The sequence below is a fragment of the Lissotriton helveticus genome, chromosome 8 (assembly GCF_964261635.1).
Source record: "Lissotriton helveticus chromosome 8, aLisHel1.1, whole genome shotgun sequence".
Taxonomy (NCBI): Eukaryota; Metazoa; Chordata; class Amphibia; order Caudata; family Salamandridae; genus Lissotriton; species Lissotriton helveticus.
The window spans coordinates 754541671-754565123 of record NC_136069.1 but is presented as its reverse complement, the minus strand read 5'-3'; the positions used below and the strand labels follow the sequence as shown (position 1 = coordinate 754565123).

Sequence of the window (23453 nt, the reverse complement as noted above, 5' to 3'; positions counted from 1 at the left end):
CTAAAGTCATGATGATAAACAACAACAGGGGGAACAACTGTTATCAGTACCTGCACAAACAACAGCTGGAATATGTTACGGAGTATAAATATCAAGGTGGCTTATTTTACGATAGCAGTACCTTCCTTTCACACAAACAGGAGTACCTTAATAGTTGCCTTTCTAACACTAAAAGAATCTTTGGTCAGCCCCAGCTTTGACCCATTGTTAAACGTGGTCCCAGCAAAATGGTTACCAACACTAACATATGGCAGTGAAGCCCTCTGCGGGCAGGATGCTGCCATTCTTGACACAACCATTTCAAAAACCTATAGGCATCTCCTTAGCTTAGCGGCTAATGCCTCCCATGCTCAAATTCATCTGGAGTTCAGGCTGACCAAACAGTCAACCACAAGGATGGGGGCTTACCTTAAAACATGGCATACATTAAGATCATCATCCAATGATACCTTAAGCAAATTTTTATGGCTAGAACTATCCAGAAACCAAAATGCCCCCACCTGGCTTGATCTAGAATTTGCCATTAACACTCTAGGGGCACGATCACTATGGGACCTTAACATCTCTCCTGCATTTTTTAAAAAAGTAATAAATTGTTTGACGAGGAAGCAGTCAGCAACTGAGGATAAGGCCATATTTGAAAAACAAACGAATGGGTGGATCCTTTTTAACAAGTATAAAAACCCTTAAACCTCAGAGCTATTTAATCGCAGGCTGGGACCAGCATCTGAAGGGGAAATTTATGGGTTTCCGCTTTGGCCATCTACCTGCACTATTGCACACTTTACCTTGCCTTCAGCAAGAGGACCCAAACTCCAGTCGACTAGGTAGGATAGGTTTTGAAGGTTTGACCCATCTTTTATGTAATTGCTCCAAACTCATAAAGGAAAGGAGAGCCCGCCTAAAAATGCCTTTAAACATCAGGTGCATCCGCTCATACAGACAAGCTGTTTAGCCTGCTTTAATACACTGGACACACCTCTAAACTGCCACTTCACCATATTACTAATAAAAGTGGACCATAACCTCAATGTGACGGAAGAATACTGCACCCTAAGATTAACTATTAATGATTAATGAAAATGTATTTTATCTTGTGGTTTGTTTAACTGACAATTTTTTATCACTCTTATAGATATCTGCAATAGAAAAAAAATATGCAAAGTGTTTTACTACTCTTACAAATATTTGCAATAGAAAAATGTTTCTTTTTTTAAGATGTTCTAAACTAAAAAGTAAGAAACTAAAAGACAAACATTGGGATGTTGAAGCAGAAGGCTTATACCAGCCATAATTAGCCCTGGGCCACTTCATTGTCTTCAATGGAGCTCTCAACATTCCAACGTTCAAATATTAGTTATGGGGCTTAGCAATAATATGTATAACAGGTAAACTGGTCCATCAAAGATTAAGCAACTAACATACTCATCCTAAGAACAATACTGAAATCATAGGTGGACATTCATTTTGAGAGGCGAAAGTGGCGGAAGCACATGTCAATTCCACTCTGACTGCCTACTTGGAGTCCAATGGGATTCTAGATGAGTCCCAGAATGGCTTCCGTGCTAACCATAGTATGGAGTCTGCCCTGCTAACAGTCACAGAACATCTAAGGGATTCTTTGGACATGGGCGCAACCTGTATTTTGATTCTGCTGGATGTGAGTGCGGCTTTTGACACGGTCTCCCACAGACTACTACTTGAGAGACTGTGGGAGATCGGAGTCAGGGAAACAGCCCTGGACTGGTTCGCGTCATTCCTATCTGACCGTTCCTTCCAGATGCACGCCCCGCAGTACTCATCCAGCAGGCTCCCTCTTGAATGTGGGGTGCCTCAGGGGTCTGCGCTCAGTCCCACATTGTTTAATGTGTACGTGCGCTCCCTGGCCTCGATGGCCCGGGAACGTAAGATCCAGCTAATATCATATGCGGACGACACGCAACTTATTTTCAACTTTTCAAACAACAATGTGGTGGACCAAATTAAATTCCAAGAGGACATCCTGGCTATATCAAGGTGGCTATCTAACAATTGCTTTCAGTTAAACTCATCTAAAACAGAGGTACTTCTGATCGGCAATGGCACGCAGACATGGGACGAGCACTGGTGGCCTCTTGCGCTGGGACCAGCTCCCATACCCAAGGAGTCAGTAAAAAATCTGGGGGTGATGCTTGACAACTCACTCAACCTGGAGTCCCATGCCAAAAAAGTGGCAGGCACTTGCTAAGGGCGTCTTCGCTCTCTTAAACCCATCTTGGGTTTCTTTGAGCCCCCTACCCGCCAGATTATAGTCCAGGCATTAGTCTTATCTCATTTGGATTATTGCAATGCCCTCATGTTAGGCTCCAACATGACTGCGATAAATAGGATGCAAAGAGCACAGAACGCTGCTGCTCGTGTTCTGTTTGTCCTACCCAAAACTTGTCACACGTCCCCCTTTCTCCGACGACTACATTGGTTGCCGATACAGCAACGCATTCAATTCAAGACCCTCTGCCTCGCCTACAAAATCTTGTATAGCGCTGGCCCCCAAACTCTGCAGGGACTTTGTTCCTTTTATATTCCCACGCGCGCACTCCGCTCAGATGACCTTTTTCTAGCTCGCACCGTCAGGATTCGGAGGAGTAGAGCCGGCGGCCGCTCCTTCAGGTATCTGGCCCCTAAGCTTTGGAATTCTATCCCCCCAAAAGCTTGGGCCACTTCAAATCACCTGCAATTCCGAAAACTTATAAAAACTTGGCTGTTTGCGTCCATCTAGCACATCCTCTGTCGTACTAGCTTCAGGCATGTCCGCAAGCGCTGGGACGCCCCGTTGCTGGGGTAGCCATGCGCTATATAAGATTACATAACATAACATAACATAACTATTGCAGTAGGCACAGATATGTTTCCAAGGCAAACAGCAAGCTGAATAGTAGGCTCTCTGTTTATATGGCCCTTGCATAAAAAAGTAAGGAAGAAAATATGTATTTAATTATTCATTACCCCATGTAAATACCACTGACCTGATATGAATAACACAAAAAAATATTTGGGAGAGGGGTCCTGAGGGCCTAACCATTATATTTGGGGTAGATATGAATGTGTCTATTTCATGCTTATCAACAACTGAGAGAAAGGTCAATTTCATTAAACTTTTGTACTTTATGACATATAACAATACAAATATGTGCGATGAATTCCAGACACTAGACACGAATTACACCTTCAGATGTGTACTCTCTGCCACACTACAAGTCGGAGCATGAATATTTCCTGCTCCTTAAATCCTACGCAATTCAGACAATTAACACTGTAGGACCTCACCCAGCACACTCATATCCATTTCATTAATGAATGTTATGCAATTCTTCCTCCCAGGGACATTACTAGTTACATGTTCTGCAGGCTGATATAAGACATTTGGTATAAAATACCACCTGCCATGCACAAAGATACTGCAAGTCATCGAAGAGTTCTGTGACAATGGAAGGAATAGCTCATGTACAAGATAATGAAATTCAGAGACAGGGTTTTTTTATTTATTATATTATATAGTTACACCATGACCCCGCTCACAAATTGCTTAAATACTTGATGAAAGAGATGGTATGGTGCAGACATGAAGAAGAAATTAGAAATATTTAATGTAAAATTAAACACACCAAAAAGAAGTTAGTTATTTGTTGCAAAAACATATCAGTTTAACGTAAATCATTTTTTAAAAATATTCAAAAGCGGGGGAGGAGCCAAGCTCGCGACCGAGATGGCCGCTCTGTAGCTCGGCTCCGCCAGCCTTCCTGCCCAACGCATAAATCCTGTCGAATATCCTGCCTCGAGACGACACACCCTGGAAGAAAAAAGAAGGGGAAGCAACGCTGGTACTCACCGTCTGGCCCGGGGGCCCATGCGTGCTGTGGATCCGCTGCTGGGCTCTTGCTTGCTCCGGGGCCTTTGCGGTGTAGAGACCGGGGACTTGCCTGTGTAGGTCAGCCGGTGCTGCGGTGTCTGCGGCGGCCCCCGGAGCGGGGGCGGAGCCGGCTGTGAGGGCCATTGTGCGAATAGACCGGTGGATCCTGGCCGGGCCGGTCCGGCGGCCGGTGGACCCCTTGTTGGAGCACGTAGCACCGTGGAGGTGGGAGGTCTGTGCAGGATGACCCCCCTTTGATGCCCTGTTCGGCCATCTTGAAGCCCTGCGCTCGGAGCCGACGGGAGGCGCCCTCGGGTGATCGAACAGCGGGCCCCCGAGTTTGTTGGCGCTCTTTCTGCACCAAGATTGCCATTAGCGTGTCCCGGTGACCCCCGGCGGTGTCCCTGCGTGAGAGCCCGGCCCGGGCGTCGTGGAGTGTGGTGTCGCAGCTGAACCCACAAGATGGCGGCTGACGCCCAGGAACTCGGATTTCATCGGGGCGACGGATCTGTGTCGCTGGCGTGTGCAGGGGCCTGGTCATATGAACGTGAGCCCACGATCGGCGATGTTTTGGCTGCCCTGCAGTCTTTGCGTGCGGCCTTGGCCCCCGGTGCCCCTGTGGGGGTTGGGCGGTCCGCCGCCATCTTTGAAGGACCGTTCCCCATGGACACCCCTCGACTTTGTGATGGCGTTGTTTTGTCCCCCTTGGTCACTACAAGGAGTGCTTCCGCTGTGCGTAGACAAGATTGCACCAATGCTGCCCCGTCTCTCCTGGCAGCTGTGAATGTGGAGTGCGAGGGCATGGGCTCCATGTCAGGTTCGGATGCTGCTCGAGGGTTCAAGGAACGTCATGGATCGCTGATCCGATCTACTATGGGGAGGCCCTGCTGTTGTGCTGCAGGGGGGACTCAACTTTCCTGTGCTGCGAGGCGAGACTCCTACATCTTGCTGCTCACCGTGTTACTGTCGAGGGTTCTGGACTCCCGAGACTGGTCCCTGTTTTATTGCTGGCTGCCGGAACCCTTTGATTTGTGCCCTAGTCCTGGTTTGTTTAGACCGTGGAACAGCTCCCCTTAAACTGCTTGCCTTTCCTTGCTATATCGTATATGGTGGTGAAGACAAAGACAGGCCAGGGATGAGCCGATGCTGCACCCAGAGGACTACCGGTTACTAGCTTGCTACGCTGATGGCCCCCGCTTCTGATACTATGGACGGTTCCTTTACAAGTTTATAATATCTAGGGTTGTGTCGATCTCGTCTGGATGTTGCATATTCGTATGGGTGGGCGGGAGGCTAGGGCCTCCCGACTTGTCTTATGCTCTCCTCCCCCCCCCTCCTTTTTGGGTTCTTACCCCCCTCTTTTTTGCCTTCTTATTCCATTCTTTCTTCTTGACTTCTCTATATTTCGGGTTCTGATTTAGGGCGACAGGCACGCTGCTGGGGGGATAGGCCGTAGCCTTCTGCAGGGGTGCAGGGTGGGATGGGTGGGGTGGGGGGCTTTTTTCTCTTTTTCCTCTTCCTTTAGTTCTATGGCTCTTTTGTATCCCTTTATCGGAGCGCCGCGTCTGTGCTTGTCTCCCATGGTACGATTGCGGATGGTAACTGGGGGTGTGTTGTTCTCCCTTCTACTGCATTGCCACATTGCTATTGCGACTCGCGTGTTCACCTCGCTGGCTGTACCCTCACTCTTTTTGCGTGCTCCGTTGCTGTGGGGCGCGTGCCACAGCGCGGCGTTCTCTCCCTTTCTGATTTATTTCATTTTCCCCCCTTTTCCCCCTTTTATTTTCTTTTTTTCTTCTTCTTTGGGTTAGTATGGCGGATGATTGTATTTCTTGCTGCTGTTCTTGTTCCTCCGTTCACTCTTAGTATGGGGTTGGTTGGTGGGGTGCCTAAAGGCGGGCCTAGGTGAACATTGATTTGTTATATGGCGTATATGTTCTAATTAATGTACACTGTTGCTGATGATAGTTTTCTCCGATGCCCCTATGTTTAGCTGTCTGATTCATGGCCCGCTATGGGAATTCGGATGACCATACACTGCAATTAATCCTGCTATACTTCCTAATATAAAATTAACCTTCTTTCCTCCTGTTTTCGGTTGTCGTATATGGCCGTTCTCATATTGACTGCTTACCTACAAATGTAATGTGCCCCCCGACACACTGCTCTTCGGGTACATCAGCTTATTATATTGTGTCGTGGCCTACCTGAGCGGTTGTTGGCCCGTATTTGTATATCCTTAACTGTACAATAAAGGTTTAAAAAAAATATATATATATTCAAAAGCTCCAAATGTGTATGAATATGCACAGAGATTCCGTTTTCCCTGAAATGGCCTAAACATGTTGTCATAAATATCTCCCTTCTGATGATCACTTCATTTCAGAACAAACATTGTCAGCCAATAGGTCGCTCTTGTGAGAGCTATTGGCTTTGGCAATGATTTCACCCATGTTGAACAGCAGAGCGGCTGCTGTGCAGATTTATAAAAAATATTTTTTTTTATAATGGATTATGACGCGGCCAGCACTACTGCACATTTTTATTTACAAAAAAACACAAACAGGGAAGTGGGCTGGAGAGACACGACAACAGAGAGGGTGGTAGAGAGGGGCGCAGGTAGGGGAGAGGGCATGCAAGAGACAATGGGGAAGCACACAAACAACAGACGGTGGGCAAGAGTGGCTAGGTAAGTACACGGACAACGGAGGGTGGGGGGACAGACTGCGGAATTGCACACGCAACAGAAGGTAGGTGGGAGGGGCTTCAAGGCCAATGTAGGGGGGTTCTTGAGATGGGCCATTAAAGCTGTCAATCGAGAGTCGGTGAGAGAGGCTGGGGCAGCAAGCTGACAATGGGCGGTGGACTAGAGGGGATGGAGAAGCAAGCTGACAACGCAGGGCGGGCTGGAGGCAGTGGGAAGGAAGTAGACAGTGGAGGGTGGGTGAATTGGAGGAGCTGGGGAAACAAGCTGACAATGGAGGAAATAGAAGAGCCAGGTGACAAAAAGGAGGGAGGAAGTTCAAGTTCAAGTTCAAGAATTTGTATAACGCACTACTCACCCAGAGGGTCTCAAGGCGCTTGGGGGGGGTTCATTATTTATCGAATAGCCAGGTTTTAAGTTCTTTTCTGAAGGAGATGTGGTTCTGTGTAAGGCGGAGGTGAGTGGGGAGTGAGTTCCAGGTCTTGGCCGCCAAGTAGGAGAAGGAACTACCTCCCATGGTGGATCTTTGGATACGCGGAACTGCGGCGAGGCCTTGATTGGAGGATCTTAGTTGGTGGGTGAGTGTGTAGAAGGATAGTCGAGTGTTGAGGCATTCGGACACCCCCCGCGCCGCACGGCCACCAGCTGCTGCGTGTGCCTCCCGCCACCCGCCTGCCTCGCTGACCTTGCCGCCGCCGTGTGACCACGCCCTCTGCCACCAAGCGGCGTGGTCTCCTGCGGTCTAGCGCTGTGCTCGCTGCTTCTGCTACTGTAGGCTCCCCATTTTCCTTGCTGTGTGCCCCTTTTTCCTGTTTGAAATTGTTTTTGTATTTGGATTGTATTGTACTATTGTTGATTCCTCGCCTGTCCCCCTGTTGACGCTCCCCCCGGTCTCCTCGCTCCCCGCTTCCCGCCTCCGCCGATAACCACGCCCCTTTTTTCTTTCTGTGCCCTCCCCGCTCCCGCCTCCCAGCTGCTCCGCCCTCCCTCGCACTTGGCCATATATGGCGACCGTGCGACGCAGGTGAGTGTGACCTAGCTTAGGACACCCCCCGCGCCGCACGGCCACCAGCGGCTGCGTGTGCCTCCCGCCACCCGCCTGCCTCGCTGACCTTGCCGCCGCCGTGTGACCACGCCCTCTGCCACCAAGCGGCGTGGTCTCCTGCGGTCTAGCGCTGTGCTCGCTGCTTCTGCTACTGTAGGCTCCCCGTTTTCCTTGCTGTGTGCCCCTTTTTTCCTGTTTGAAATTGTTTTTGCATTTGGATTGTATTGTACTATTGTTGATTCCTCGCCTGTCCCCCTGTTGACGCTCCCCCCGGTCTCCTCGCTCCCCGCTTCCCGCCTCCGCCGATAACCACGCCCCTTTTTTCTTTCTGTGCCCTCCCCGCTCCCGCCTCCCAGCTGCTCCGCCCTCCCTCGCACTTCGCCATATATGGTGACCGGGCGAACGCGCAGTGGTCACGCGCAGCGGGCGCGCCGATTGTGCGCCGAAGGCGCGCCAAAGGTAAGCCCGTCTGCGCCCGTCCGCGACCGGACCGCGCCCAGCGCCAGGACCCCTGGCTCCCGCAGACCCCAGCCCACCCACCGGACGTACGACGCCGCCACCCTCAACGCACTCAACACCGGCCGAATCCCGGGATGCTACCGAGCCACCCCGAGGCGAACCCACGGACCCTTCAGCTGCCACGCCTGCAAGTTCTCCTGCAACCAGACCTGCCCCGCTCCAGCACCCGCCAAGCCGAACACCAACAGCAACCACCTCAAGTGCATCCTGCTCAACACCCGCTCCGTCCACAGACACGCCATCGAACTCTGGAACCTCCTCGACACCACGGCTCCTGACGTCGCCTTCCTCACGGAAACCTGGATGAACGACTCCTCAGCGCCCGACGTCGCCATCGCCATCCCAGAGGGCTACAAGATCACCCGAAGAGACCGCGGCAACCAGACTGGAGGAGGCATCGCCATCATCTACAGGGACACCATCCGCATCACGACCAACACCGACGACACCCTGAAAACCGCCGAACACCTGCACTTCCAGATCCACACGGACCCAAAACCACCCTCAGAGGCACCCTCATCTACCGACCCCCGGGACCACGCACACAATTCAGTGAAGACATCGCCAACTTCATCTGCCCGCATGCCCTCCCCTCCGCTGACTACATCCTCCTGGGGGACATCAACTTCCACCTGGAGAACAACAACGACCGCAACACCACCACCCTGCTTGACAACCTCGCCAACCTCGGACTTAAGCAGCTGGTGACCACCCCCACCCACCTCGCCGGACACACACTCGACGCCGTCTTCTCATCCAGCAAAGACATCATCTTCAGCCACGCCACTGGACTCCACTGGACGGACCACAGCTGCGTCCACTTCAGCTTCAGAAGGACCACGATCCACCACCACCAGCAACAGGTTGCTCGAAGAAACTGGAACAAGATCACGGCAGACCAGCTCGCCGCTTCCCTGAGCCAGCACCCTCCCGCCAGCTCAGCGAACCCCAGCCAGGCCGCCGATAACCTCAAGTGGATCAGCAACTGCGCAGACGACCTCGCCCCACTGAGGACCCCGCCTAGCAGACCCGGCAGCAAGAAGGCCCCATGGTTCACCGACGAACTCAAGAACTCCAAAAAGAACTGCCGAGCCCTCGAGAAAGCCTGGAGAAGGGAGCCAACACCGGACAACATGACCACCCTCAAGCTCGCCACCCGGAAGCACCATCAACTGATCCACGCCACCAAGAAAACAGCATTCAAGGACCGATTGGACAACAACGCACACAACTGCAAGGAACTCTTCAACATCGTGAAAGAGCTCTCCAACCCCAACGCCGGAAACAACGACATCACCCCTTCGCAAGACCTCTGCAACTCCCTCGCCTCCTACTTCCACAACAAGATCGCTGACATACACAACAGCTTCAGCCCACGAACAACGCTCCCCACGACCGCACCAACGCCCCCCACCACCACCCTCAGCGCCTGGACCCAGATCAACACAGAAGACACCATCTGCACGATGAACTCTATCCACTCCGGATCTCCGACCGACCCCTGCCCCCACCACGTCTTCAACAAGGCAGACGCTATCATCGCACCCCACCAGCGGGACATCATCAACACCTCCTTCGACACAGCCACCTTCCCTGAGAGCTGGAAGCACGCCGAACTCAGCGCTCTACTAAAGAAACCAACAGCGGACCCCACCGAACTCAAGAATTACCGCCCCATCTCGCTCCTCCCGTTCCCAGCCAAAGTCATCGAGAAGACCGTCAACAAGCAGCTGGCCGCCTTCCTCGAGACGAATGGATCCCTCGACCCCTCACAGTCTGGCTTCCGAGCCAACCACAGCACCGAGACCGCCCTCATCGCTGCCACCGATGACATCCGAGCCCTGCTGGACAACGGGGAAACAGCGGCCCTCATCCTCCTAGACCTCTCCGCGGCGTTCGACACTGTTTGCCACCGCACCCTAGTGCAGCGCCTCAGCAACATCGGAATCCAGGAGAAGGCACTGGAGTGGATCATCTCCTTCCTCGCTGGAAGGACACAGAGAGTCCGCCTACCACCGTTCAGATCGGCAGCCACGGAAGTCATCTGCGGCGTTCCTCAGGGCTCCTCGCTCAGCCCCACCCTCTTCAACGTCTACATGAGCCCCCTGGCGGCCATCGCACGCCAGCACAACCTCAACATCATCTCCGACGACACCCAGCTGATCCTCTCCCTGACCAACGACCCCGCCGCCGCCAGAACCAACCTCCACGAAGGGATGAAAGACGTAGCCGAGTGGATGACGACCAGCCGCCTGAAACTGAACTCAGACAAGACGGAAGTCCTCATCCTGGGCTCCTCGCCCTCCGCCTGGGACGACTCCTGGTGGCCCCCCGCCCTGGGCACCGCACCCAAACCGACAGACCACGCACGCAACCTGGGCTTCATCCTGGACTCCTCCCTCTCCATGACCAGACAAGTCAACGCCGTCTCCGCGTCCTGTTTCAACATCCTGCGCATGCTACGAAAGATTTTCCGGTGGATCCCCACCAAGACCAGGAAGACGGTCACCCAGGCCCTCGTCACCAGCCGACTAGACTACGGCAACGCCCTCTACGCCGGAACCACCGCCAAGCTCCAGAAGAGACTCCAGCGGATCCAGAACGCCTCAGCCAGACTCATCCTCGACATCCCCCGACGCAGCCACATCTCCGGACACCTGAGAGACCTGCACTGGCTCCCCGTCAACAAGAGAATCACCTTCCGTCTCCTCACCCACGCACACAAAGCCCTACACGACCAAGGCCCGAGCTACCTCAACAACCGCCTCAACTTCTACGCTCCCAAACGCCACCTCCGATCGACCAACCACGCCCTCGCCGCCGTCCCCCGCATCCGAAGAGCGACAACAGGAGGAAGGTCCTTCTCCTATCTGGCCGCCAAGACCTGGAACACCCTCCCTACCGACCTCCGCCTGACCCAAGATCACCTCTCCTTCAGGAAGAAGCTCAAGACCTGGCTGTTCGAGCAGAAGCAGCACCCCACCCCCCCCAAGAGCCTTGAGACCCTCCGGGTGAGTAGTGCGCTCTATAAATGCCTTGATTGATTGATTGATTGATTGATTTCGGGTCCTAGTTTGTAGAGGGCCTTGTGTGCGTGGGTGAGGAGACGGAATGTTATTCTCTTGTTGACGGGAAGCCAGTGGAGGTCTTTCAGGTGGCCGGTAATGTGATCTTGGCGAGGGATGTCCAAAATGAGTCTCGCTGATGCGTTTTGGATGCGTTGGAGTTTTTTCTGTAATTTGGTTGTAATTCCGGCGTAGAGGGTGTTTCCGTAGTCTAGTCGACTCGTAACCAGTGCGTGGGTGACAGTTTTTCTTGTCTCGGTGGGGATCCAATGGAAGATTTTTTTGAGCATACGAAGTACGTTGAAGCAGGAGGATGAGACGGCGTTGACTTGTCTGGTCATCGAGAGTGAGGAGTCTAGGATGAAGCCTAGGTTACGTGCGTGGTCTGTGGGTATGGGTGCAGAGCCCAGATCCGAAGGCCACCATGAGTCGTCCCAGGCAGAGGGGGATGATCCTAGGATGAGCACTTCCGTTTTGTCTGAGTTAAGTTTTAGGCGGCCGTTTTTCATCCATATGGCTACTTCTTTCATGCCTTCGTGAAGATTGGTTTTGGCGGTGTTGGGGTCTTTGGTGAGGGAAAGGATCAGCTGGGTGTCGTCAGCGTAGGAGATGATGTTGAGGTTGTGTTGACGCGCGATGGAAGCGAGTGGACTCATGTAAACGTTGAAGAGGGTGGGACTGAGTGATGATCCTTGTGGTACACCGCAGATGACTTCGGTGGCCTCTGATTTGAATGGGGGAAGTTGGACTTTCTGAGTTCTCCCAGCTAGGAACGAGATGATCCAGTCCAAGGCTTTTCTTTTTATGCCGATGTTGCTGAGGCGTTGTATGAGGGTGCTGTGACAGACAGTGTCGAAGGCGGCGGAGAGGTCGAGTAGAATGAGGGCCACTGTTTCTCCGTTGTCTAGAAGTGTTCGGATGTCGTCTGTTGCTGCGATGAGGGTGGTTTCGGTGCTGTGTTTGGCTCGAAAGCCGGACTATGAGGGATCGAGGGAGTTGTTGGATTCGAGGAAGGCGGCAAGTTGGCTATTGACGGCTTTCTCAATGACTTTGGCCGGGAATGGGAGGAGGGATATGGGGCGGTAGTTTTTAAGTTCAGAGGGGTCTGCTGTGGGTTTCTTCAGGAGGGCGCTGACTTCGGCATGTTTCCAACTTTCTGGGAAGGTAGCAGAGTTGAAGGAGCAGTTGATGACATCACGGAGATGGGGTGCGATGATGGAGTCTGCTTTGTTGAAGATGTGGTGGGGACAGGGGTCGGTTGTGAGCCAGAGTGAATGGAGTTCATTAGGCGGATGGTGTCTTCAGTGGTGATTGGGTTCCAGGCGCTGAGGTTGTTAGAGGGCGGTTTAGGTTCAGAGGGGGGAGGAGAGGATTGTTCGTTGGAACTGTTTTCGAAGCTGTTATGTATGTCGGCAATTTTGTTGTAGAAGAAGGGGGATAACGAGACGAAGAGGTCTTGGGAGGGAGTGATGTCATTTGAGGCTGCGGTGGGGTTGGTGAATTCTTTGACGATGTTGAATAGTTCCTTGCTGTTATGGGCGTTGTTGTCGAGTCGATTCTTGAATGCTGATTTCTTGGTGGATCGAATCAGCTGGTGGTGTTTGCGGGTGGCTGACTTGAAGGTGGTCATGTTGTCGGTGGTTGGGTTTTTTCTCCATGTTTTCTCGAGAGTACGGCATAGCTTCTTGGATTTCTTAAGGTCATCGTTGAACCAAGGGGCCTTTTTGTTGTTTTGTTTGGTGTGATGGTTTTTCAAAGGTGCTAATTCGTCAGCGCTGTGAGTGATCCATTGTTTGAATTTGATGGCAGCTTGGTTTGGGTCCGATGAGAGGGCGGGTGGGTTCTGTTTAAGCGATGTGAGGAGTTGGTCGGTGGTGATTTTGTTCCATTTTCTCCGTGGGATAGGTTGTGGGGGGTTGTGGGTCGAGGTGGTTATGTAGCTGAAGTGAACACAACAGTGGTCCGTCCAATGGAGAGCTGTGGTGTGATCGAAGGAGATGTGTTTGCTGGAGGTGAAGATTGGGTTGAGCGTATGTCCGGCTACATGGGTGGGGGTGTCAACAAGTTGTTTGAGGCCGAGATTGGCCAGGTTGTCAAGAAGGGTGGTGGTGTTGCTGTCGTTTTTCTTTTCCAGGTGGAAGTTGAGGTCTCCTAGTAGAATGTAGTTCTCGGAGGCGAGGGCATGTGGACTGATGAAGTCAGTGATGACTTCGCTGAATTGTTTACGGGTTCCTGGAGGCCTGTAGATGAGGGTGCCTCTGAGTGTGGTCCTAGGGTCGGTGTGGATCTGGAAGTGGAGGTGTTCGGCGGTTGTAAGGGTATCGTCGGAGCTGGTCGTGATTTTGATGGTGTTCTTATGGACGATGGCGATGCCTCCTCCTGTTTGGACGGTGCGGTCTTTTCGGATGATCTTGTAATTGTCCGGTATGGCAATGGCGATGTCGGGTGTTGATGATGCGTTCATCCATGTTTCAGTAAGGAAGGCGACGTCCGGTGATGTGGTGTCGAGTAGATCCCAGAGTTCAGTGGCGTGTCTGTGGACCGAGCGGGTGTTCAGCAGGATGCACTTCAGGTGGTTAGAGTCGGAGCTGTGTTTGGGGTTAGTGGATGTGGTATGAGTCTTAACGCTGGTAAATTTGCAGGAGCGGCAGGTGAAGGAACCGTGGGTACGTCCCGGGGCAGCTTCGTAGCATTGTGGTGTGTGTCCGGGGTTAAGGGCGAGGAGAGTTTCGGCGTCATACGTAAAGCGAGTGGGGTGGGTAAGGCGGGGACCAGGGGGTCTGGCGCTGGGCGCGGTCCAGGCGCGGACGGGCGCAGACGGGCTTACCTTTGGCGCACCTTCGGCGCGCAAGGGGCGCGACTGCTGCGCGTGAACGCTGCGTGTCAGCTGTTCTGACATATATAGATAGTGGAGGGGGAGGGGCGAGGGAGGGTCAGCTGGGAGGCGGGAGCGTGTTGGAGGGACGGGCTGGGACGGCACAACAACAAAAATGGCAGCAACAAAAACAAATTTAAGCAGGGTGAGGTTGGGGCGAGCAGTGGAGCGTTATTACTAAAAATGAAGTTACAAACAACAGTGATGAATGGTAAACGCTATGAAAGATCACAAAGCAGCGCTATGATCAGAGCACGAATAAAGCACAATGCGGCGCTACGATTTTGGGCAGAATGAAATCACAAAGCAGCGCTTTGATCAGAGCACGATTAAAGCACAATGCGGCGCTATGAATTTTTGTAAGATGAAAGCACAGAGCACAAGCAGCGTTGGAATAGCGCTACGATACCCAGGAGGAGTGAGGGGAGAGACCACTTCTGCACGGGTCAGGACGGTCACAGCTCTCTGAGGGGGTAGGGTCAACCTATACTATCAGTGGGAGGGAGGGTCAGCTGGGAGGCGGGAGCGTGTTGGAGGGATGGGCTGGGACGGCACAACAACAAAAATGGCAGCAACAAAAACAAATTTAAGCAGGGTGAGGTTGGGGCGAGCAGTGGAGCGTTATTACTAAAAATTAAGTTACAAACAACAGTGATGAATGGTAAACGCTATGAAAGGGAAGGGGCTGGGAGGACAAGCTGACAGTGGTGGTTGGGCAGGAGGGGCTGGGAGAGGACGCTGACAACAGTAGTGGGTGGGAGTAGCTGGGACAGCAAGCTGACAACAGAGAGCGGTAGTGAAGGGCTGGAGGAACAAGCTGACAACAGAGGTTATGCGAGAGGGACTGGAGTAGGGAAATGACAACAGAGGGTGAGCAGTAGGGGCTGGGACAAGCAAGCAGACAAGGGAGGGTGGGCAGGATGGGATGGGGAAGCACTTGGAATGGAGGTTGGGGGGCTGGGGCTGGGGAAGCACACAGACAACCGAGTGCGGTGGGACTGGGGAAAGACACAGACAAATGAGGGTGGGCAGGAGGGGATGGGGAAACACATGGACCATGGAGGGTGAGTGGTTGGCGATGGGGAAGCAAAGAGGTAATTGAGAGTGGGCGGGCAACAGAAATAGGGGCATGGAGGGGACAGAACTACACGAGGGAGACAGTTGGAAAACAGATGCACACTCACAGAGTGCTTAAAAAAAAGAAAATGTTGTGCCTGAAAAATAAACATTGGAATGACATAAAGGAATGCATTCATGCACTTAGGGAGGGGCAGATACGAAAAGAAGAATTTCTGTAGATGCTGACAAATAAGAAGCAAGCAAATGAGTGTTAGTGAAGCCAATCAATAGTAAGCAATGGACAGGCTCTAAGCCTACTGTAACCTAACAACATGTCTCACAAGAGATAGCACATCTCTGATCTTAGGCAAGACCTAACATCAGATCAGAGAGTAAAAGACATTCTTCTTTTTTATTGTTTAAAGTGCAGCTACCTGATAATTTGTGACCTGACACTGCCCTTGGTTGTTGGCCCTAAAAGCAGGCATACAACTCAAATGCATTATTACAGATGAGCACCTACCGTTTCATTATTAACGATAACTAGAGGTGTCACAGCTCTACTGTAATAGATGGAATAAAGATTCCCTGCCATACTTTATAAGGATATTGCAAGTTACTGAGGAGTTCCATGACCTAACAGAGGAACGAGGCAGAAGGATGAATTCCTTTGTAAAGTTATGAATTTCCAAGATGACTTGCAATATCCTTATCATGTACAATACATTATTCCTTATAATGCATGGTCACACCAGCACTCTTCCACAAACCACTTAAATCCTTGGTGCGTAGCTCTTTCATATGAAAGAAGTATCATGTTTGCAACCTTTGCAACTTTGGACAGACAGCAGGTCCTTGAAGCCACAGAGGTATATGAGATTGATCAATATGAAGAAAAGCCCACGAGGATTAGCAGCTCTGACTGCCATGGTTGACTCCTGGATAAAAGCAACCACGCAACTGAGTTGGTGGGGAGTGCTTACCCTGGCGACTCTGCTATGGGAGGCGGAGGGATTGGCACTATTGCAGGGAGTTGAGGGCCACAGAAAGTAGGATTTGATAGGTATATAAAAACTGGGTGCTGTATGGGAAAACCAAGAAATGTTGCCATTTCATGAACTTCAATCCCAGTATAAACCAGTCGAGGGGACAGTACTTTATATACCACAAGGTGTGATACCGCCTCAGGGCTTATATTACCCCCACAGCAGAGATACCGGAAGAGAGTCCATGGAAGTATAGGTCTTGGGAGCCCCCACCACCACTGACATGTGATTTCTGCTTTTTACAACACACTTCTGGCCAATAGTGCTCACCTGTTACAGAGGCTGGGTGAGAAATGGGAAGGGGTCCTGGGAGGATTGGAGGACGACAAGTGGAGGGAGACCTATAGGTACTCTGGGAAAGTGGTGATTCAAGCAGTTTTAGGTTGGTCCAGTTCAAGAACTTGCACAGAGCGTAGTACACCAGGACTAGATTGTTTGCAATGCATAGGAAGCATTGGTGCCTGTGGGGATGTGAGCAGAGAGTCACTCTAGTGCACACTTTATATGCCTCTCCCAAAATATGCATTTTGTTGGAGGATGTCCATTGTAGGATCTCTCAGGTCTTAGGAGAACCATTGGAACTGAAGGCCAAGATAATTATTTGAGGGATCTTTGGCGAACAGACGTTTGATAGGTATATGCTCCTCTTCTGCAATGTGGCCCTGATGAAGGGATAGAGAGACATATAACAAAAATAGGGAAGTAAGTGGTGGGCGCAATGGGAGTCTAATATGAACTGGTGTATGAGGTTTGAAGAGAAATATACATTGCACGTGGTTGCCCGAAAGCATTCACTAAAGTGTGGGGTCTTGGAAGGGGATGGACACCGTCTTGTGGGACAATGAGCAAGAAGGGAGGAAGAAGGATCATATTGGAGTCACAAAAACTGAGATTGGTATTATGGGACCTGTTGATAGCACATTGTGGCTGGATTGTGGGAAGTACATTCAAGGGTCTGTATGTCTGGAGGGGGATGTGCCGACGAATGGGGGATGGCGGAGGGAGTAGTTATGTGTTTATAGGTTTGTTGATTGCACTAAAACTGAATTAAAAATTAAATAAAAATTAAACAAGTCCAGATCCTGTTTGGCGAAGGCAGGCTACCTGCGATGCATGCAGCAGCAACCTGACAGGCGCAAGCCCTCTCTCTTGAGCTGCTCTGCCGGCTTGTTCCAGTGACTGGAGCTGTCCAAGCTCCTCGAAGATGAGGTAGGTTACTCTTCCCCTCACAAGAATGATATTTGATCCTCCAGCTCCTGACTGGAGCTTAGCAAGGGTGCACATTTTTATGTGGCGTGTTTCGTGGTCCTCATGGGTGCAGTGAGGTGCCGATTTTGTTGTGCGGACTTGACTCGCCTGTCAACTCCGCCATCTTCTGCCTGGGTGACAACCCGAATTTCTGGAGATGCGAGTACTGGCAACCCCTTTTGGCATACTGAGTTGCTGCAGTACTCTCTGCTGAGGCTCAGACTTCTCTTCTACACTTTCCCTCAAAATGGTGGCCCCTTACAGTCCTGGCAACAAATAGTTCTAAAGTGGCTCCCTCTGCATACATGGTCACTGCAGCAAGGCAGTGCGGAGCTGGTTGCAATTGTGTTGCCCAATAGTACAAGCAGAGGTTTGGCAAAGCAACTCATCTCCTCCGCCACCTTTCTTGTGAGGGTCTCAGACGAAATGCATGGCACTCTACTTTGGAATAGCAGGAGCCTGTGTCTGCATCCACCGATGTGAAAACATTTTCAGGGACCTCAAACGGGGAGTTCTGCAGTGCATACAGAAATGTTGGCAAGTAAATTATTTTATACAGAGCTGCCATGCACAATAAAGACAGAGTGAAACGCCTCCACTGGCTCATGTCTCTTTTATATTCCCCAGCAGCCTACAGAAGTTATGGGAGTAAAAGAGATTACTATTGCGGGTGATGTATATGCATATGTACCAAAATCCGACTCTTTCCCACTGTATGGGGCATTTCCACTTCTCTCTGTGGGCACATCCCGCCGGGGTGTAAAGACAGGAATTGGCCCAATTTATATGGAGACTCGAGTACTGCCCGAACACCCCAAAGACCTCCAGAATCCTATTGATGGAATCCTCTCAGTCTGCCTGATAGAAGACGACAAAATCAAAAGGAACAATTGAGAGATGGAATGCTGAACAATGCAAAAATTCACCCCCAGTCACAAGGATTTCGGTTTAAACCATTGTTCTTTTCCTCACCATGCCACCCAAGTTTGACCCCAGACATATGCAAATCCGTCTTGACCCAACCCATACTGCCAAGCCAGGTACTCCCTGGACTGGAAAAAAAGCATCCTGGGATTGGTTTCGGGGCATCACCCCTTATCATCCAAGCTAGCTTGAATCCAGTGGCGAGGTGAGCACTGGGACCACATCTGTGCATACCCTTCCACTTAGGACGACAAAACCAAAAGGAACAATTGATTGACGAAATTGCTGAACAATGAAAATATTCACCCCCAGGCACAAGGATCTGGGATTAATACATTGTTCTTTTGCTCACCATGCCACCCCAGTTTGGACCCATTGAATGCAAATACGTTTTGACCCTTATACTCATAGGAACAGTCGAGCTCGTCCTGCCATGCCAGGTCCTTGCTGGACCAGAAACAAGCATCCTCGGACCAGTTTCGGAGCATTACCCCTCATCAGCCAGGCTAGCTTGAATCCAGTGGCGCAGTGAGCACGGGACCCACGTCTAGGCATATTCTTCCCACTTAGGGTGACAAAAGCAAAAGGAACAATTGATGGACGGAATGCTGAACAATGCAAACATTCACCCCCAGTCACAAAGATCTGGGTTTAATCCATCATTCTTTTGCTCACCACTTCACCCCAGTTTGGACCCAGCCATATGCAAATCAGTCTTGACCATGTGCCTCATGGGAACAGATCAGCCTAAACTGCCAAGCCAGGTCCTCCCTGGACCGGAAACAAGCATCCTGGGGCTGGCTTCGGGGCATCACCCGATCATCGAAGCCCGGTTACTCAGCACCATTTCTAGATGCCATTTTCAACAAAGAGTTCGGCACTCTGGCCCTCAGTCTTTTAAGGCACCAAAATTATGCGCACACTGTTATGCCTCAAGCGTCCCTTCCGCATCATCCAGGTGCTCTGTGAGGCTCCTGACCTCTTTTTGAAATGTATGCAGCTGGTGCATTGTCTCTGACCACTGGTGCAGTCTGGGCCTAACTGGGATTCTAACAATAAGGTTATGAAACTTTGAGATGACTTGTAATATTTTTATCATGTATCGCAAGGGGTACATTTTTCCTTACACTAGCTAGTTGCACCATCACTTTCCAACAAACCACTTAAATCCTTGATGACTAGCTCATTCATATGAAAGAGAGAGCATGTTTGCAAACGTGAAAAATCAAAATAGAATCTCTAATGCAATGTTAAACACATCAAAAAGGCTGTTAGTTATCTGTTGGAAAAAAGATATTAGAATAAGTTTAATACAAGTCCGTTTTTTAAACAAAAAAATGTGAAGTTGCTCAGAATGTGTAGAAACATGAAGAAAGATTGAAAATCTTCAATAAATACCATAAGGAGTGCAAAAAATGAACGTTTCATAAATATCTCCATTCTGCTTGTCACTATACAGCTTCGAAAAAACAGATAAGAAAGAAAAGCAATGTTTTGTTTTGTTTCTTCAACAGCTACATTAATTATGCTATGTGACCTGCATTTTCAATTGATATCAAAACTCAACTATAATAAGTTATTACAGTTGAGTTTTAACTTCATTTCTTTATAATAAGCTTCCAGGTTTGTCACAAGTTGTATATTGTAAAGAAATTAGAGACAGTTTTTATACAAAGAATGCAGAAGCCTATCTTTATATATGGGATAAGTACCGCCTGAAGTAAATTATAAGGATATTGTAAGTCTCGGAGGCATTTCATGACCATATAGAGGAATGAGGCTGAAGACCAAGTTCTTTTATAAGGTTATGAAACTCCAAGGTGACTTGCAATATCCTTATCATGTATGGCAATGGGTCCTTTATCCCATATAATACATGGTCACACTATCACCTTTCCCACTCACCACTTAAATCCTTGGTGTGTAGCTCTTTCATATGAAAGCGAAAGCAAGTTTGCAAATATAAAGAAGAAAAATAGAATCTATAGTGCAAAATGAAACACATGTGATAAGCTGTTAGATATTTGTTGCAAAATGATAATAGAACCAGTTTAATGATAGGCAGTTTTAAAAAATGCAGTAGCTTGGCATGTGTATAGCCATGCAGAAAGATTATAAATGTTCTATAATTACCTAAGGAGTGCATAAGATAAGCAAGTTCTTATAAATACCTCCTTATTCTTGTGAATGTAAACTTGAAAAATAGAACAGAAAAACTAAAAGCAACCTTTCCTTTTTCTATAAACATCTGCTTTAATCATGCTCTGTGTGTGACCTGACTGACCTGCCTTTTCCCTCAGCTGCTAGGGCAGCAATTGTGATGTCAGAAGTCAACCAAAATATGTTAGTGTACAGTTGAGTTCTGAGGTTATAGATATAGATTTGTATACAGGCATTGCAGCACTCCTTATATTACAAAGAAATTAGAGACAGGTTTTTTACAGGGATTGTAATCCGATGTATTATGAAGAAATTAGATAGGCTTCTGAACAAAAATTACAGACTCCCATGTAAAGAAAAATGTTATATGATAGTACCTACCGCACTCCCCACACAGAAGGCCGTTGGCCACGTACTAGTTCCATTCACAAGAGAGATGTTTCCAATAAACGTCGGCGCGCCCAACCAGACCGACGACCTGATTACTATTCCTGTGGAGCAGAACAAAAACTCCCATCAGAATTGCCTGTTATTTACAGCGCCTGAACACAGGCAAAAGGTTCAACTTTACAGCACTACAGCAAATGCACACAGATATCTTTTGCCATTGGTCAAGCCGGAATGTTAGCCCAGGATGCCTGTTTCCGGTCCAGGTAATGGCTTGGCAGTTCGGGCTGGACTGTTACCATGAGGAACAGGGTCAAGACTGATTTGCATATAGCTGTGTCTGAAGTAAGGTGGCAAAGTGAGCTAAATAATGATGATGGATTTAACCCAGTTCTGTGACTGGTGGTGATTGTCTGAAAAGTTTCAGCGCTCCGTCCATCATCTCCTTGTGTTTGCAAAGCCTGAATTAGACCATTTCTAAATGAACATGTAAGCACGGGGTTTTACCCCTCAGCGAAGGCGCATCCGCAAAGGGGTGCTACAAGTACACCAGTTATTCGTGTGGTTAAACCAATGAGAGGGAACCTCTGCTGCAGCTGGGCACAGGGCAGAGGGAGTTCGGTTTGTACATTTAAGGGCCGGAGAACACGCTGGCATGGGCCTGCCGCTCGGCTACGAGCCTTCAGCACCTCTGGGATAAAAACAGCTCCATAGCCATCTCATGAGGGACATGGTCGATACTACCAAGCCACTAAAGTTTGCTTCCTGTCCCAGCAGAGTAAATGTTAGATAAAAGGTCTAATTTCTACCCAGACCGAATAGAACATACAATATGCAGAATTATATCGGTTTCAACTAAAATTAAGTTGTGCATTTGATGACGTGTGTTCAGGGGAATAGCTTTCACTGGTGTAGCAGGTGCAGTGGCGCCGGGGCACAGAGATGAAAGAGGCTCAGGGAAGTCAAAGTTATCACTATATTTTATTTCACGCCCTTTGGAGTTTTCCGGCATTATATGTGACTCCTGTCATGCTGCATTCGTTCTCTAGATTGAGTGAGCGAGTGTGCTCGCTTGCACGTGAGAGGCTGGAAGGAAAGCGCGGAGTTAGCCAAGGAGAAATTAACTCATAAAGAGGTGTGGCGCACTCAAAGTAGCACATGATCAGCACGAAAACTTTGTAGCATGACTTTTACCGACTTTTTCAGAAGTTGAATTAGAAACAGAGAAACTACAGAAGGGCGCTCGTGAGCAAAAAACCAAAACGATTGCATAACCGCACTGGGTAGGAGTGTTAGCTTTTCAGAATGGCATGCACTATGTGCAGAATTGCACTAGAGAACATGAGAATTAATGCAGAATATCAAAAGGAGTTAGTTGCACGTGTTACAAAATTGCGTAAAACAGATGAAAAGCAACTGCACACTTGCATGAATGAATGCATATAGTAGAATCTTAGTGCAGAGAAGACTGCAACCTTGAGCCAGAAAGTAATAAACTGCACGAGCACATTAGGGAGAAATATTCAAAGCAGAATTGCATCAAAGGTGGCCCTTTGCCTGGTGAGGTGAGCAGGATCTGGGGTGCAGTGGGGGTGACGGAGGCGAGCTGCGTGTCCCTGCCCCAGGAGCGGTGGCCTCTTACCCAGACAGCCCAGCAGGTCGCAGACGCAGACCATGAGCAAGATCCTGGAGGAGGATGAGGCGCGGGGAAGGCTCGCGCGCCCCAGCTTGCGATAGCTCATCTTCTTCTTGGGCAGCAGCTGCATGGTGGTGAGCAGCAGCCCCAGGGAAGCGCTGGCCAGGCACAGCCCGCTGAACACTTCCGGCCTCGAGGTCAGCACCAGGTGCGTGGCCGGGTCCCGGTTGGGGCAACAGAAGGTCTCGAGCCGCGGGGAGGCCATGGTTGACGGGGGAGCCGAGGCGGCTGCCTGCTCAGCGCGCAGGGGAAGGAGGAAAGAGGCGGCGGCGGCAGCGGTGAGGCAGGGAGGCGCCCGCCCTGCTCATTCCTGTCCCGTCACCCGGCACTGAGCGGCATCACGGGGAGCAGGGCTGCCGATCATGTGCTCTTAATCCCCCTCGGGGCGCGTCTCCTGTTCCTTGCTGCTGGAGGAGGGGGCCGGGGCTGATGCTGCGCGTGCTCCTGGGCTATTGTGAAGCTGTCTGTCCTGCCCCTCAGCTCCGACGCCGGGACTCCGTCACTCTGGAGCCATGAAAGGACTGGGGGCTCCCCCCGCCTCTGAACCACACGCCCCAAACGAGGACGTTTTGTGTCGTATGTGTGTCAGCCAAAGAGCATGCAGGAACACTTCAAGCACTAATGAGACCCGCGTGCCAGCTCCTCTGAGTGAATTTGCTGCAGGGCCTTTGAAGACTGTCAGGGCAGAAACATGTGATCTAAGACTTCTCTATTGTCTCTTTCTTTATTGTGTATACTTGAAGTATATTTATGTCAACATATTTTTTTTCCACGCGTCAGGTAAATATTGGGAAAATAGAATCTCACTCCATATGTCTACACATTCTCAGCCAGGG

At 50.2% G+C, this 23453-nt stretch overlaps 1 protein-coding gene across 4 annotated transcripts in view; it reads right to left on the bottom strand.

Moving 5' to 3' along the window:
- The window catches only part of GPR143 (G protein-coupled receptor 143), a 367151-nt gene extending 343940 nt beyond the window's left edge, over positions 1-23211 (bottom strand). For 2 of the 4 annotated variants that reach the window (XM_078657597.1, XM_078657598.1), the window contains exons 1-2: positions 22564-23204; positions 20916-21025 (exon numbers count right to left, since the gene is read on the bottom strand). In XM_078657597.1, coding sequence (XP_078513723.1) covers positions 20916-21025; positions 22564-22822 — 369 coding nt within the window. In that variant the 5' untranslated portion in view covers positions 22823-23204. Of the gene's footprint in view, positions 1-20915; positions 21026-22563 lie in introns of all 4 variants that reach the window. The other 2 variants (XM_078657595.1, XM_078657596.1) reach the window with 2 other exon arrangements.
- Between the last annotated feature and the right edge of the window lie 242 nt (positions 23212-23453).